Source organism: Trichoderma aggressivum (genome assembly GCF_033847375.1).
Source record: "Trichoderma aggressivum f. europaeum strain CBS 100526 chromosome Unknown scaffold_004, whole genome shotgun sequence".
In the NCBI taxonomy this organism is placed as follows: Eukaryota; Fungi; Ascomycota; class Sordariomycetes; order Hypocreales; family Hypocreaceae; genus Trichoderma; species Trichoderma aggressivum.
The window spans coordinates 563,413-577,589 of NW_026946370.1; the positions used below are offsets into that span (position 1 = coordinate 563,413).

General features: G+C 47.7%; 6 protein-coding genes across 6 annotated transcripts; 3 read left to right on the forward strand and 3 right to left on the reverse strand.

The window, feature by feature from the left end:
• Positions 1-1,959: 1,959 nt before the first annotated feature.
• Positions 1,960-2,883, reverse strand: Triagg1_1754 (uncharacterized protein; the record flags this gene model as incomplete). Its single annotated transcript, XM_062895859.1, has 2 exons — positions 1,960-2,126; positions 2,187-2,883. The coding sequence occupies 2 exons, from the start codon at positions 2,881-2,883 to the stop codon at positions 1,960-1,962; spliced, it is 864 nt and encodes a 287-aa protein (XP_062759293.1).
• Positions 2,884-3,923: 1,040 nt separating this feature from the next.
• Positions 3,924-4,982, forward strand: Triagg1_1755 (transcriptional regulator family: Fungal Specific TF; the record flags this gene model as incomplete). Its single annotated transcript, XM_062895860.1, has 1 exon — positions 3,924-4,982. The coding sequence occupies one exon, from the start codon at positions 3,924-3,926 to the stop codon at positions 4,980-4,982; it is 1,059 nt and encodes a 352-aa protein (XP_062759294.1).
• A 442-nt stretch (positions 4,983-5,424) lies between these two features.
• Triagg1_1756 (uncharacterized protein) lies at positions 5,425-6,630 on the reverse strand (the record flags this gene model as incomplete). The annotated part of the gene is made up of 4 exons (XM_062895861.1): positions 5,425-5,774; positions 5,839-5,931; positions 6,000-6,047; positions 6,114-6,630. The coding sequence occupies 4 exons, from the start codon at positions 6,628-6,630 to the stop codon at positions 5,425-5,427; spliced, it is 1,008 nt and encodes a 335-aa protein (XP_062759295.1).
• A 565-nt stretch (positions 6,631-7,195) lies between these two features.
• On the forward strand, positions 7,196-7,897 carry Triagg1_1757 (uncharacterized protein; the record flags this gene model as incomplete). Its single annotated transcript, XM_062895862.1, has 1 exon — positions 7,196-7,897. One exon carries the CDS (start codon positions 7,196-7,198, stop codon positions 7,895-7,897), a length of 702 nt encoding a protein of 233 aa, XP_062759296.1.
• A 1,997-nt stretch (positions 7,898-9,894) lies between these two features.
• Positions 9,895-11,678, forward strand: Triagg1_1758 (uncharacterized protein; the record flags this gene model as incomplete). Its single annotated transcript, XM_062895863.1, has 2 exons — positions 9,895-10,220; positions 10,286-11,678. The coding sequence occupies 2 exons, from the start codon at positions 9,895-9,897 to the stop codon at positions 11,676-11,678; spliced, it is 1,719 nt and encodes a 572-aa protein (XP_062759297.1).
• A 543-nt stretch (positions 11,679-12,221) lies between these two features.
• Triagg1_1759 (uncharacterized protein) lies at positions 12,222-13,509 on the reverse strand (the record flags this gene model as incomplete). Its single annotated transcript, XM_062895864.1, has 2 exons — positions 12,222-12,707; positions 12,796-13,509. The coding sequence occupies 2 exons, from the start codon at positions 13,507-13,509 to the stop codon at positions 12,222-12,224; spliced, it is 1,200 nt and encodes a 399-aa protein (XP_062759298.1).
• Positions 13,510-14,177: the final 668 nt, after the last annotated feature.

Consider the following 14,177-nt stretch of genomic DNA (forward strand, 5'->3'; position numbering starts at 1 on the left):
TCGCCAAATGACTAATGTGGCGCTGCGGGCGGACGATGGGCAAAGAGGTTCCTTTTCTTTGATGAAGAAAAGACATGCGTTATACTTACGTGAGTCCAATCATTCTCTCTTGTATAGAATTATTGCTTCTATTGGGTTTAGAGAGTGTAGATGATATAGGTCGATGTGATTATACGGCTGGTGTAAGGCCTTGGCCTTGTGAAATTTCTAGATCGGGTATTCTTCCCTTTTTCGGCCTAAGAGCCTGACGGGAGATGGGGCAGAGTCTCTCTTGCACGGGCTTAATTACATGTACATTAATACAGCCGGATAGAAGAAGAACAGAGTCATAACCTCCCGAATTGCTTGTGAATCTTACAGACAACGGGCGCAGCGTCATTTGAAACGTGCCTGGATTACTGAACGTTCGCTTCTTAGTGGAAGGGCAAGATGGTGTACTTTTCTGTTAGACAATTCTCAAAGTTGTTCGAGCGCAGATGAAGACCAAATGTATAGAGCGAAAGACCCTGAGAGCAATTAAAATTGCCATGAACTTCCGTTGGAGTGTTTTGTTCAACGGCCAAACTACCTGGCGTGTGATTGGCAGAGGTTTTCGTACAGGCTCAAGTGGTGGAATCGCTGAAGAAAAGAAGTCAGTCGTGAAAACTTGCGTCACAACATTTCATGTACATGTACGAGTATATGTACTTATAACGTTCCAGAGAACGAGCGCCTGCTCACTAAACATTACTTGGATCCAGTTTTTTTTATAAGGAGATGGATCTTTTTTGTTGCGGTTTTCTACACATGCTGTTGAAGTGTAGGTGATGGGTAAATACGCTTATACGGACGGCTCAAGGCTATGGGAGGGCTAAAACTGCTGTGAAGCTGTAGGTAGTGTCACGCGTCTGAGAACAAGGCCTTGGGGGAGGTTAAAACTGCTGTGAAGCTGCAGCTAGTATCACGCTTCTGAGAACAAGGCCTTGGGGGAGGTTAAAACTGCTGTGAATGTGTATGCATGAGATCTCGCATCTCGTCTCACTGTCTGCCATGTAGGTATGCTTGTCCCCACAGCTCCAGAGGCTTTGGGGGACCTTAAAATTGCTGTGAAAAATAAGAGTCACCGCAGATCAGAAAAATCCAGCCCATGAGTCCTACGCACATAGGTTGACTACCTGTAAGGCCCGGCCACATTAGGCATCTGTCTCAGTAGGAATGGGAACCTAGTAGCACAGCCCTTGAGGACTTCAATGTTCAATGCTTACATGCAGTGTGCATTACTGAGTCATTGGTAACCATCCATGGCTAACCCGCGCCATAGATGGGCGCCAACTGGAACGGGGATTGCTTAGCCCACCAGCTACCTCGAAGCACCACCAACGACTTGTCGTGTAATTGTAGTGATCAATGATAACATCTCCGTACCTGGCAATGCAATTCAGCTTATGGGGGAGCGGTTTGGTTTGGGAGCAACGTGATCGGAAACTTGGGTAGATGCAGAGAGAATGATCACCAAATTACTGATGGCATGCTTCGTTAGAAGAGCTTGGGGATGAAGACTCCGAGCAAATGTTGCCGTAAAGCACATCCAGCAAGGTAATATGAGCTAGAACTCTATTCTAGTATAAACATTCTTTCATAGACAATTTTTTTATAAGTTTGGGTTAACGTAGATAGTACGGAGATTCGCTTATACAGCTTGTATGAGGCTTTAGGAGATGTTCAAATTGTTATGAAGTTTGTGGATAATGAGATCTCGGGTGTTCAAAGTAGCATTACAAACTTGGATATCCTCACCATCAAGGCATTATACCTCTCAGATACCCGTTTCATGAGTCTTCAGCTTTGACAAGCAGATTTATGTACCATATTTTGATTTATATTTCCTTAGAAATGAGAGTCAAGTCTCTCTTCAGTCAAGCTAATGAAGACCACATTTGCCCGAGAGAACTTGCAGCTACTTCTTGTCACAAAAATGTGTCACATCTCAACCCCATTGAGCAGAATTCTGAAGAGCCAAGAGTCTTTAATTTCATTGGCTTGGGCTTTCAGTTCATCGACATCCCAGTTGACCCAGACAAACTTGCTCTTGAGGAACTTGGCCTCCGGCGACGCAAGCCATACCGTGAATTGGCCAGCAAGCTCAGCTGCGATGTATGATCTTCGTTAGTGTTTGGAAGAACGGTTTGACACTTTGGTGTACTTACGCTCATCCTCTGAGACCACGCCGAGATGGGAGTTGAAACCCGTAGAAATGACTCCAGGCTGAATCTGAACAACATGCCACTCGGGGTGCTCTTCCTGCAAATAATCAAACATCTTGGTAGTGGCAGCTTTCAGAGCAGAGTATACCCAAATACCCGGCACAGGCTTGATGTGGGCTAACCCTGAAGAGACGTTATAGACATGCGCATCAGCTGCCAGTAAGGGTGCAAAAGACTGGATCGAATTGAACGGAGCGATGACGCCGAGTTCAAATCCTTGACGCAGCGCCGCTTCATCATATCCCTCTACAGACCCAACTTCGGGCATGACCCCCGCAGAGTTGATGAAGATGTTGATTTTGGCCCCGTTGGCCTTTTTCACCAAAGCTGCGGCGGCGGCGTCAACGTCGGCACGCTTGCTCAAGTCGGCGCTTTCGAACAACACCTGGATATCAGCATTCTTGGCCTTGCTCGTGATCTCAGTGGCCGTTTCTTTCAGTTTCTCAAGGCGTCTGCCGAGGATGGCAATAGTTTTGGCACCAGCTTGTGCAAAAGCTACAGCAATAGCTTTTCCAATGCCTGTGCCACCGCCTGTGACTACAACAAAGGCACCCGCGGCGCTGAGTTCGGGGCGGGCTGGGTCGATGGCCGCATAGGGTTTGTTGTGCCATGTCTTGGTGAAAGACACGTAACTGGTCATTGTGGTCTGAGTTTCTGTATAGGGCGGTGATGATTGATTGCAGTTTAAGAAGATGCGTCTCCTCTTTGATGCGTATCGGACAATTTCTTACTTGACAGTTTGAATGGTTGAGAGCATCTTATACCAAGCTTTTACTGTCAAGTTTCTAACCCCGAATCAAAGCTTTGAAAGCATTCCGAGCCTCTTCTTATGTATTTGAAATAGAATAGCCACGGAACAGTACATGGTCAATCAGAGATTTCCAATCCCATCATCTTTCACATCCAACGTAGCAGGTCCGCGGAAGACTGGGCTATATGGGCCGCCTCGAGATCATCACGCACATGTATACATACCCAGATAGACTAACTCATACTAGAATACTACCACACTTCACCTATCACAGAACCACTTTTTAAACGTCTTAAGAATGCACTGGTTTGAGTCCACATAACTTTAGAGTTGGCTGATAAATTCGGGGCGGATTCCGCTTTGTCAGCCAGCTTCCGCGGAAGCATCTTGGTCATAGTACTGACATATTAGTCTCAGGGAATCAAACACTCGGCTTGATTTTAACATCATTTACTTGACTTATGAGTTCCATGGATGTCAAAGCTGCAATGGAAATTGATCATCGCCCCAGAAAGGTAGTACTCTATCCAATCACTGAAAGAACGCAATCACTGATCTTAGACAGGCCTGCGATTTATGCTACACTCGCAAACTCAAATGCAATGGACAGCAACCTCGTTGTTCTAATTGTATAACTTATGCAAAAGAATGCACCCATGCCGCCCGAAGCCGCAGGTCAAAGCCCAAGACCCGGCACAATGGTAGCAACAACACAACAAGGGCAGATGAAGTCCAGAGCCTACGAGCGCGGGTACAGGAATTAGAAACTCAACTGGTGTGTCTCTTCGCCCTGTTCGACTTTATTACAATGCCTACAACTTATGACCTAGACCCAGAATCTTATCAAAGACAATGGTCATCAATCTGCGGGAAACCATAGCAATACAGGCAGCTCCATGATCCTCTCTCCCCTTCAACAAACATTGCCCATGATCGAAATGTTTCTCAACAAGATAAACTCGGTACTTCCGTTATTTCACGCTGGCACATTCTTGCGTCTGGTTGGCGAATGTTATTCCCGCACACCTCGACAACGGGATCCAGTCGCGTGGGCTGCGATCAACGTGGTCCTGGCCTTGACCTGTCAGCAAATCTCGCCACCAGATGGTGATGGTGATGTAGGAGCTCGGGCGGACCATACCACCGAATATCTGAATAGAGCACAATCCGTCATCTCAGATGTAATGCTGAGCGAAACTCGACTCTTAAACATACAGACGCTAGTAGGCATGGTGATGGTCCTCCAGAGCGCCCACGATCCAACCCAAGCTCTGATCTTGATAGCAGCAACAATTCGCCTAGCACACAAAATGGGTCTTCAAAATCGGGCCACATCAGCACACCTAGGCCCTGAAGAAAGGAGACAGCATAATCACGTCTTCTGGCTGGTGTATATCTTGGACAAGGATTTAAGTCTGCGGGCACAACAACCGTCTATCCAGGTTGATGATGACATTGATCTAGACTTACCACATTCCCTACCTGCGGATGATGATGGCGACGGTGACGCTCCTGGAGTAGTAGCTACCTCTGATGGAAACGCCAGGATGAACTACTTTCTGGCTCGTGTACAACTAGCTAACATCGAGGGCGGCGTATATGACTGCATCTTCTCAACGAGAGCGGCGAAACGCAGTCCGGAGGAGCGACTCGCCGCAGCCGATAGTGTACTTGGAGCCCTCGAGAAATGGCAGGCTGAGATACCATCTGAGTTCGGAGGCGCCGCCGTCATTGCTTCGATGGCAAATGACGACTCCGCAAGTATTGGCTTCTTTTGTATTTTACACTCTATCAGCCTTCGTTGTATGACTCTTGTTAGTAGAGCTCATGCTTGGAACGAGGAGTGGGTGCGGGGCGTGCACGACATTGTGAGAGGTACGAGAAAACTGCAGCTTCCTGTTATATGGTCAGCACTGGTATACCAAGCGCGGGACTACATGATTTTGTTTGAACAGGCATGGTCAGCGGAGATCTGGTTTCGCTGGTAAGTGGATTCCAACAATACTGAATGCCCTTGTTGATGGTGACTATCAGGATCGTCTCTTGCCCTTACGTATCGTCCATGATGATCTTAGTGACCAACAATCTGCACAATCTTCTCCATCATCGAATACAGCTAGATAGCCGACTTGTTGATAGAGGTCTGCAGTGGCTGAAAGCTGGTGCGGAGGAAACGCAAAGAGAAGATGTCCGTATACTTCGGGATATCTGTGTGGATATTGTTCAAAGGGTTGAGCGTAAACGTGCTGTATCTATCTCAACGGCTCGAAGCCGAATCCTTCTTTAATACAAAGTATGAGTTAGCATTTCTAGGTGAATATAACAAGACTGTTATAGCTTGCGTTGGGCCATGAACGAACACCATAAGTCATCAAATCATGAAATGTGAAATCATATTGAACACCACGATACCGTAGTATTATCAAGTCTTCAGACAGGTCCCGTCCACCCACTTCGATGAAGCCAATCCTCAAAAGAGCTAGCTTTCAAGCCCAGCATCTCGAAAGAATCGTCCTGATCCGCATCCATAGCCCCATAACAGATTTTATCACCTGGCATCACAGCAGCCCATTCCATCATCTGCTTGGCATCCTCCTTGAATCCTGGCCCGACAAAGGGAACTGCGAACTCTGCGAATGCTTCAGCAGAAATCGGTTCATGAATTGCGGGCTGGCCTGTGACTCGCGTAAAGGCCTTGGCCATCTCTTCGGCCGTGATTGGAGGGCTCATCGCAAGATACGTCTGTCCGTGGGTCTTCTCAAGTCCCATGTCGAATATTTCTTCACGATAGATAAATTTATAAGTCACTCGAGTGTGTGCTGATAATGGTCGGATATGACTTACTTGCAGCAAATATGCCAACATCATGGGTTGGGTCGGTCCATTGCGCGGCTTGATGACCTGGAATTGGAGTACAGAAGCGAACAACTCCATCCACTGTTGAATCGATAAGTTAGCCTCTTTTTATCTACAGTACTTATTAGGCAAGAGAAGGGTATGCTTACCTCTCCGTTGACAATATTGAGGCCGTTTTAAATTTGTGTAAAAGAACCCTACAGTTGTAAACAGCTGTCAATTTTCACAATAGTAACCCCAGGTTACAGTATTAAGAGACGAACCTGGAATAATAAAAGTAAATCCTCCAAGCTCTTCTCTCGCAATCTGCTCTATCACATGCTTGTTGTTCATATGGTGGATTTTTGGAAACTGTCCTCTTGTTGTCTTGACCATATCAGGCAAGCTGCTAAAGACGAAATGCTTGATTCCACATCCCTTGGCTGCCAAGACTATGTTTCGTCCTGCTTCAATCTCATGTTGCATCTCTTCTTCTCTCTCCAGGGCTCTGCCAGGGTAAGATTCGGACGTCAGACCAAAGACGCCATAGGCGCCGGTAAAAACATCTTGGAGAGAGCTCTTGTCATATACATGACCGGCAACAAGGGCAAGACGACTGTCAGCCGTCTGATTATCGGCGAGGAATTGCTTTGCTTTCGCCGAATTGGGGTCCCGTGTCAAGGCGCGGACGAACCACGGATTCCCATCTGCTGTCTCTGAGGTCAATAGTGCGCGAACTACGCCAACGCCTTGATTGCCTGTGGCTCCAACAACCACTACGGTGCGAAGTGGTTCTGGCATTTTGACAGTCTGTTTCAAGTAGTGTTTGATCTGTTTGGGATAGAGTATTGCTGATACCAAAGATACAATTAACAGCGGGGAGATTACGAAGACTCATTGAAGCAGTAACTCACAAGCTGCTGTTATATACTGAGACGCAATTTCGCGTTTTAAAATCCACTGCATATCAATTTGTGAGACTCTATCTTCTGATTTCGTTTGATAGGTGGCCCCATGACGTGCCGGATCTTCATACATCAGCTTCGATCGGAGTAGTGCGCCTAGAAATTGGTAATCAATCAGTTCCGTGGAACTCAAACACTACAAGAAGCAGTCACGCACCAAATTGAGGCATGCAATTCGCTCAGGGCATTAATAATGATTGAATTCAGAGTAAAGATTGATCATCAAGTAAATTACAAAGCAGATGATGTAAAGAGCCTCCGCGGAAGCTTTGTCGATTTCTTATTAACAGCGCGCGGCTGCACCAAGTTCTTTATAACTGCCCATCCGAGCATCTACTTAAGCAAGAAGAAATAACATTCATTTTACTATTTTACTTAATATCTCACATGGTATTCTCAAGATGAAGATTGGCATTGTCAACGCAGGCAATATTGGACGGAACCTGGCAACGTCCTGGATCCGACATGGCCACGACATCATGCTGAGCAAAGACACATCTCCAGAAAAGCTTCGTACTCGCATACAAGAACTCGCTTCGAGCAAAGGACTAGCCGAAACTGAATTGGAAAAGTTCAAATACGGCTCACTCGTCGAAGCGGCCAACTTTGGCGATGTTGTGGTCTTTTCGATATACTTTCCACGACTGAGCCATGTCCTCCAAGAGCTTCAACGAGCTGGGGTTACGCTTTCGGGGAAGATTATAATTGACACCATGAACCCTCTCAACGTGGATGGAAACTTCAACCATTACCACGATATCGAGTATATGCAAAGGACGTCGACTGCGGAGGAGGTACAGAAGGCTTTCCCAGAGGCCATCGTTTTCAAAGCATTCAATACTTTTGGGGCAACATTACTGGATGCCTCGAAATGGCCATCGGGTCGTGTACCACCAGTTATATTCATTGGCGGCAACTCGGACTCTACAGATGCAGCTCGTAAACTGATTGAAGATGCTGGATTCCGACCAAGATTCGCAGGCCACAACCTAAGAGATGCGGGTTTATTGGAACGATTGGGGATATTGTCACACCGTCTGGCTGAGAATGAGTTTGAGGGCGATGCAAACATTGCCTTTGACATTCTTCAGACCAGGGCCTAAGAACTTGATAACATAAAATGCTATCTTACTTTAAGTAAGTATGCACTTATAATCATCTATCTAAAGCTCGTGGTTATGAGCATAGAGAGTGAAACAAAAAAAAACACAAATAAAAATATCATTGAATTTAAATTATCCATGTACTCTTCTGAAACGGAAATACGCAAACTTTCTTTCCGGGATGGTGCAATGGTGATCTGCATCTTTGGATTCTCTCAAGGCCTTGAGAAGGGTTATAGTTGGTGTGAATTGCCTGCATGCATAATGTATGAAGTTGGGAAGGTTTATCAGGCATCTCGCCTCGCAGCTCAAGAGGCCATGGGCCAGGTTCAAATTGCTATGAAAATGCTCGATTTGGAAATGTGCCCATGTAAAACAGCTCAAGATCTTGGGAGGGAGTAAAATTGCTGTGAAGTGGGACTCTAACGAGTACGCATGGTGAGCCGCCGATGACCGCTACCTGGGGATGCAGATACACTTATCCCCACAGCTCACGAGGTCTTGAGGGAGGTTAAGATTGCTGTGAATACGAATCCGCATCCGTATTGCGCCTATGAGATTCCATTGGTACATCTGTCATTGGCTACAGGTAGGTAGATGCGTTCGCTTATCCCCACAACTCAAGAGGTCTTGAGGGAAGTTAAAATTGCTGTGAACGTAGCCTACTGTTGTAATTCCACAATACAAACAGGTATGCCGCTTCGCATCTTTAGAGCCAACGAGATGCCGTAAAATTGATCAATGACAACATCTCTATAATACTTGGCAGAGATCCGGTAATCCCACATCCAGCGCCAAACCCCGAACCAATGGCAATCCGCATCTTTGAATCCTCTTTTGATTCTCTCGATGTACTCAGTAAACTCCGTGCTACTCCAAACTTACCCCTCATTCCAAGTACACGTCGGTTGAGCATCATGTCATATCAGATCAGATCAAATCAAATCCACCATAAGCCAGATGCATGATATAGGAGAGCATCCTCTTCTCACCATATTGTCTATCTCATATCTAGAACTTCACTACATGCAAATGCACAGCATCCCACCATCCCTCTGCCTTTCACACGGCATGTCCGCCATTCTGCTTATCCCGATCCAGCAACAAGACACTCGGCCTCTTCCCAGAGCGTGCCTCGGTATCCGAATTGGCCTAGCCTCGACCAGTCTCTAACACGCAGCTCCACGCCAGTTCATCTTAGCATCTCGGCTGCCAACATTTTTCTCTTGTTGGTGTTTTTTTTCTCGTGCTGCCTGACTGCAGCAGGAATGGAGCCCAGATGCATCTTTACCGCCATTGGAATCCAAAAAACCAAAGCCTGAGTCGCGTGACGAAGCTCCCGGATTGTGGTAGCTGGGCCCGGGACAATGGCCAGCATTGGTTGAATCGTTCGACGCTATACCGCCCTACCAAGCAAGAGTTTTTTGTTGGTTCCATTGTTTTGCTTGTGATGCTGATGTAATGAGGCGAAACTGCATTGCCATTTGCCAGCCAACAAGCTGACCATGCCCTATGAAAGGGGGCTTGCGTCACTGTGAAGTTGCTATAACTTGTGCCTCCGACCTTGGCGACGAAAAAGTACGTATCGAATTCAATCGCATCGTAATGGATCGTAATTGATTGGATTCGACACGCCGCCAGATTATTATTAGAACTACTAGTACAGCTGCTTTACACCTCCAGACTATTTTTTTTTTTTTTTTTTTCAATTTCTTTCTTCCCTCTGATAATACACTTTTAATATTACCTTTCCTTTCCATCCGCCCTAGCATCCTTCCTTCCATTCCATTGTTTCGGACTGGTGACCATTATTCTTTATTTATTCCATCTTACCATTTTCAACTTCTTCCAGTTTCTTCTTCTTCTTCTACGTCGTCATTAATCGTGGTCGCAATCACCTCGTCTATCTCTCAACCTTGTTTGGTGCAATTATTAAGTCATCACCAGTCCATCTAGACGACGACACCTTCATCACCACTCCCGTCGCAATCGCCACCATGATTGGCGCCTCAGAGCCCTCCGCGACCTCGAGGCTGTCTGCCTATCTCTCCAGATTGAATCCCGTCCCAGCTTTCCCCGAATACACCGGCCCATACAAGGTCGGCACCCTCGACGTCGAGATTCCCGTCGCCGATCTGCCTTCTCCGGCCCCGCAACCCGACATTGCCAGCGACATCCCGACGGTGTTGTTTCGAGTCTTCTATCCTGCAGTCGCCGAATCCAACGAGAAGCTCATCAGCTGGCTGCCCGCACCGCAAAGGCACTATGTCTCTGCTTACACCAAGTTCATGGGCGTTGGACACACTCTAGCCGAGCTCCTCTCGTAAGTCATAACTCAGAAGTTATCCAAACCTTAACCTGAGCTCTTCTGACGCCATTGTCCAATAGATTTCTACCTCGACATCTTCACTACACCTCCATTCCCGCTCACAAAAACGCCACCTTGGAATCCGCCAATACCGACGACAAGCGATGGCCAACCATGATCTTCTCCCATGGCCTGGGAGGGAGCCGAAACTCGTATTCATACATTGCCGGATCGCTTGCTTCTCACGGAATCGTCGTCATCTGCCCCGAGCATCGAGATGGAAGCGCCGTCACCTCATTTGTTCGTGTTCCTGGCCAGAACGGCCGCTTGGCCCGAAAGGTCGTCCCGTACAACCGAATCTCCCACGAGGTCACACCCGAGGTGTACGAGGCGAGAGAAGCGCAGCTTAGGATTAGACTTTGGGAGATGGGCTTGGTTCACGAAGCAGTTCTGGCCATGGATGCCGGCCGAGAGTTTACCAACCTGAATCTCACCACTCCGAGCCTGGGCCAGTTCGTCGGCCGTCTGAACGTCAACGAACCCGGCAGCATCATCTTTGCGGGCCACAGCTTCGGCTCCACCACCGTGTACCAGTTTCTCAAGTGCACCTACTACGCCGATGTTGCAGAGGTCGCAGCCATGGAGGCGCCGTTGTTCAGACCCTCCAAGGACAGCAGCATTCGGAAGCAGGTGACGGAGAAGAACGCCACTATGCTCTTGGATATGTGGTGTCTGCCTCTGCTGGCCCCCAACTCGACTCCTCTGTTCAACCTACCGCTTCCCGTATACGCCGATGTCCCCTCAGCACCGGGAGGAACTGCGCTACTGGCTGTTGAATCGGAAGCCTTTTTCAAGTGGCCTGAGCATCTTCATGTCACGGCACGATTACTGTCTCCCGACCCTACGGCCAAAGTTGTCACCCCGGCAATCTATGAGCGGCCGAGTGGCAACAAGCTTCCGGAGCCCAACTTCTTTTACGTCGGAAGCTCAGCTCATCTGAGCCAGTCTGATTTTGGCATTCTGTTCCCACTCTTGACGAGGAAGATCTTCAATGCTGTCGAGCCCGAGCGTGCACTTCGCCTGAACCTGCGGGCGCAGCTGCAGTTTTTCCGAGCAAACAGCATTCCTGTCGCGCGAACTTGGATTGGGGATCTTGTCGATGGTTCTCACATGGACAAGCTGGATTTGGCAACTAAGGGCGGCTCCAGCTCTGATGTGGCTGTCGATGGGCTCGACGACGACAAGGCCATTTTCGATAGGAGCGGACACGATGTCATCGACTACTGGAACTGGATCGACACCATTGGCTTGGGAGAGCCAGATGAGCAAAGGAGCGGCCAAACGACGACGGAGCAGATTGAACAGAGCGAAGAGCAAATGAAGGGCGAGCTGGAGCCCAGCGAACAACCCGCTCAGCCAGCCGCCATGAAAGGCGTCACTCTGCCCCAAGGCCACGGCTGGCAGGAGATTTAATCTCACGGCTGCTCAACGCCATTTGCCGAGAGATGAAGAATCTTGATGATACCCAATACCAAAGGCACGTCTCGTACGGGTTGGCCGCTTGAAGGCCAGTTTGTGAAGAAAGTGTACCAACACATACAAACATTGCGTTTTGTAATTCTTTTATTCTTCTTGGCTGTCTTTTTGTCTCCCTTTTCGTCTTTTTCTCTTTTTCCTTTGGCTCGATGTATCTTATACAGTGCGGCTACTTGGAGTTTGGTGGGCATGTTTCTTTTTTCGAGCGCTGATTTACAACTGGATGGATAATGACCGAGCGAACCTTTGCGGGCAACAGATGCCCTGACATATACATAGACCGATACATTACATATGGCATTTCTAAAGCATTTCTTTATATTTCATTTCATTACTACATTCTTGAATGTTCCATGACTCCGATCCTTCTCACGATGCGAACTGGATGAGCTAGTCTAAGTGATGCCGTTGCCAGTGATTCTCCATACAATTACCGTCTTCCGTGTCGTTTTTTTGGACTGGGTGACCGAGACTTATATCTTATTGGAGGATTGGTCGCCCGCCCCTGAGATTTTCGTCTGGGAGGATTAGACGACCGGGGCTCATATCTTCCTCTTCGAGGACTGAGCGGCCGGGGCTCATATCTTCCTCTAGGTTGTTCTTTTGGAAGAGTATACCTCCCCCTCCCATCTTCCCCTCTAGATCGCGCTCTTGAGGGACTGGGCCGCCTATGCTCTCTTTCATATCGTTTCCTTGAAGGGCTCCGCCCCTGCCTCCCCTTTGGAGGATTCTGCCACTGTCTCTCATTCCTGTAGTGTTGGTCTTCTGGAGGATTGCGTCTCCGCGTCGACTCTCCGTAACTATATCGTTCTTCTGGACGATAGGGCCTCCGCGTCGATTCTCCCTTGATGTATGGTTCTTCTGGAGAGATGCACCTCCACGGCGAATATTCCCTTCTGGGCGGCATCCACGGCGATTCTTCCTTTCTGGGCGGCCTCCACTGCCATTCTTCCCTTCTGTATTTTTCTACTGTTGGACTGAGCCTCGGCCTTTCCCATTCTCTGCTAGATCGTCCTCCTCGAGGTCTGTTCGTCAGCAACCTCATCTTGATAACCTCCTCCATGGCTTCGCGAAGTTCCTTCATGCCTAGTTTAAAATCATGCTCATTCCATTCCAGAAACTTCAGCAATCTCTCCGCCTCCCACGCCACAGGAGACTTTCGCGCATCGTCCTTTATGTCCTTCCCCTGAAAACTCAACAGCAAGCTGAGCACCATGTTCTCTTTGTCGTTTCTATCCAGCTCCCCCGTTTCAAAGATAGACATCCGTCGAATGTAGTCGTCCACGAAGTACCTTGCCGCCAGTCTTTCATCCCATAACTCGGAATTCCCAGAGTAATCCCTAACCCCATGCTCTTGAAACCAAACCATGAATTTCTCTGCGGACTCAACAGGTATGAAGCAACCGAGTCGGTGGTGATGATCTTTACGATGTTTGGGAACCTCATCGTCCATATCTGGGCAGATTCGAAGCTGCGAAACCTTGCGTTTACCGCGATCGTTGGGATCTTCACCGATGATGGATGGGTAAGGTAATCCTTTAATCTTATCACAGTCTTCATAGCCGTGAGGAGAGGTGCGTGCTCCGTCGCACCAGCAGCCGTATTTACGGAGTTGTTCGCCGAGTTCCACGGAAGGGTAGATGAAGAATCTGACGACGTTTTGGGCTCGGACGTCTTCGACGTTGGTTCTGATGAAGGATTTTACGACGTGGAGGAAGGCATTTTCGAAATCTCGGTTGAACATGAAGCTGGCTCTTAAGTTCGCCATTGTGGTATTTCTCCGAGTGATGGGCTTAGTCGGTCTATTTTAGTGTTTCGTGAGAGTTGGGGTGGGTTGATGGGTTTGAGGCCAGGTTGGAGGGGCAACTGGGAAGGTTTAAATAATTTGAGAGGATGTTGATGTGTGAACTAGTGAAGCTGTTCACGAGTTGTTCAAGGTATGTGGTGAAGCTGTTCAAGGCGTGTGGTAGCAACTGTTCAAGGTTTGTTGTGAAACTGTTCGTGGTATCTCGTGATAATGGGCTTAGTGATGAAATTGTCAAGTTATCAGAGATGATCCATACACAGTGATTCAGTAGACGATATCAAGCGTCAATTGACTTATATATCCATAACGAACAGCTCGAAAACCGGCCAAGAGATTATATCTCAAGCCTTGAAGGACAAAGAAAAGGCACTTTACAGCAAAACACCAATCATAGAATCGTCACGTAGGAGTGTTTACATCATAACAAGATAAAGAGAGGCAACTTAACAGCAAGAACTACCAATCATAGACTCAAGTATGGGAGTACAGAACATCACAGGACCCAGCATCACAGGATGAAGAAGAGGCAACTGTACAGCAAGGACAACCAATCATAGAGGCAAATAGGAGGATAGTCAGCGTTCAAGGACAAAGAAGAGCCAACTTCGCGGTAAAAAGTACTAATTATA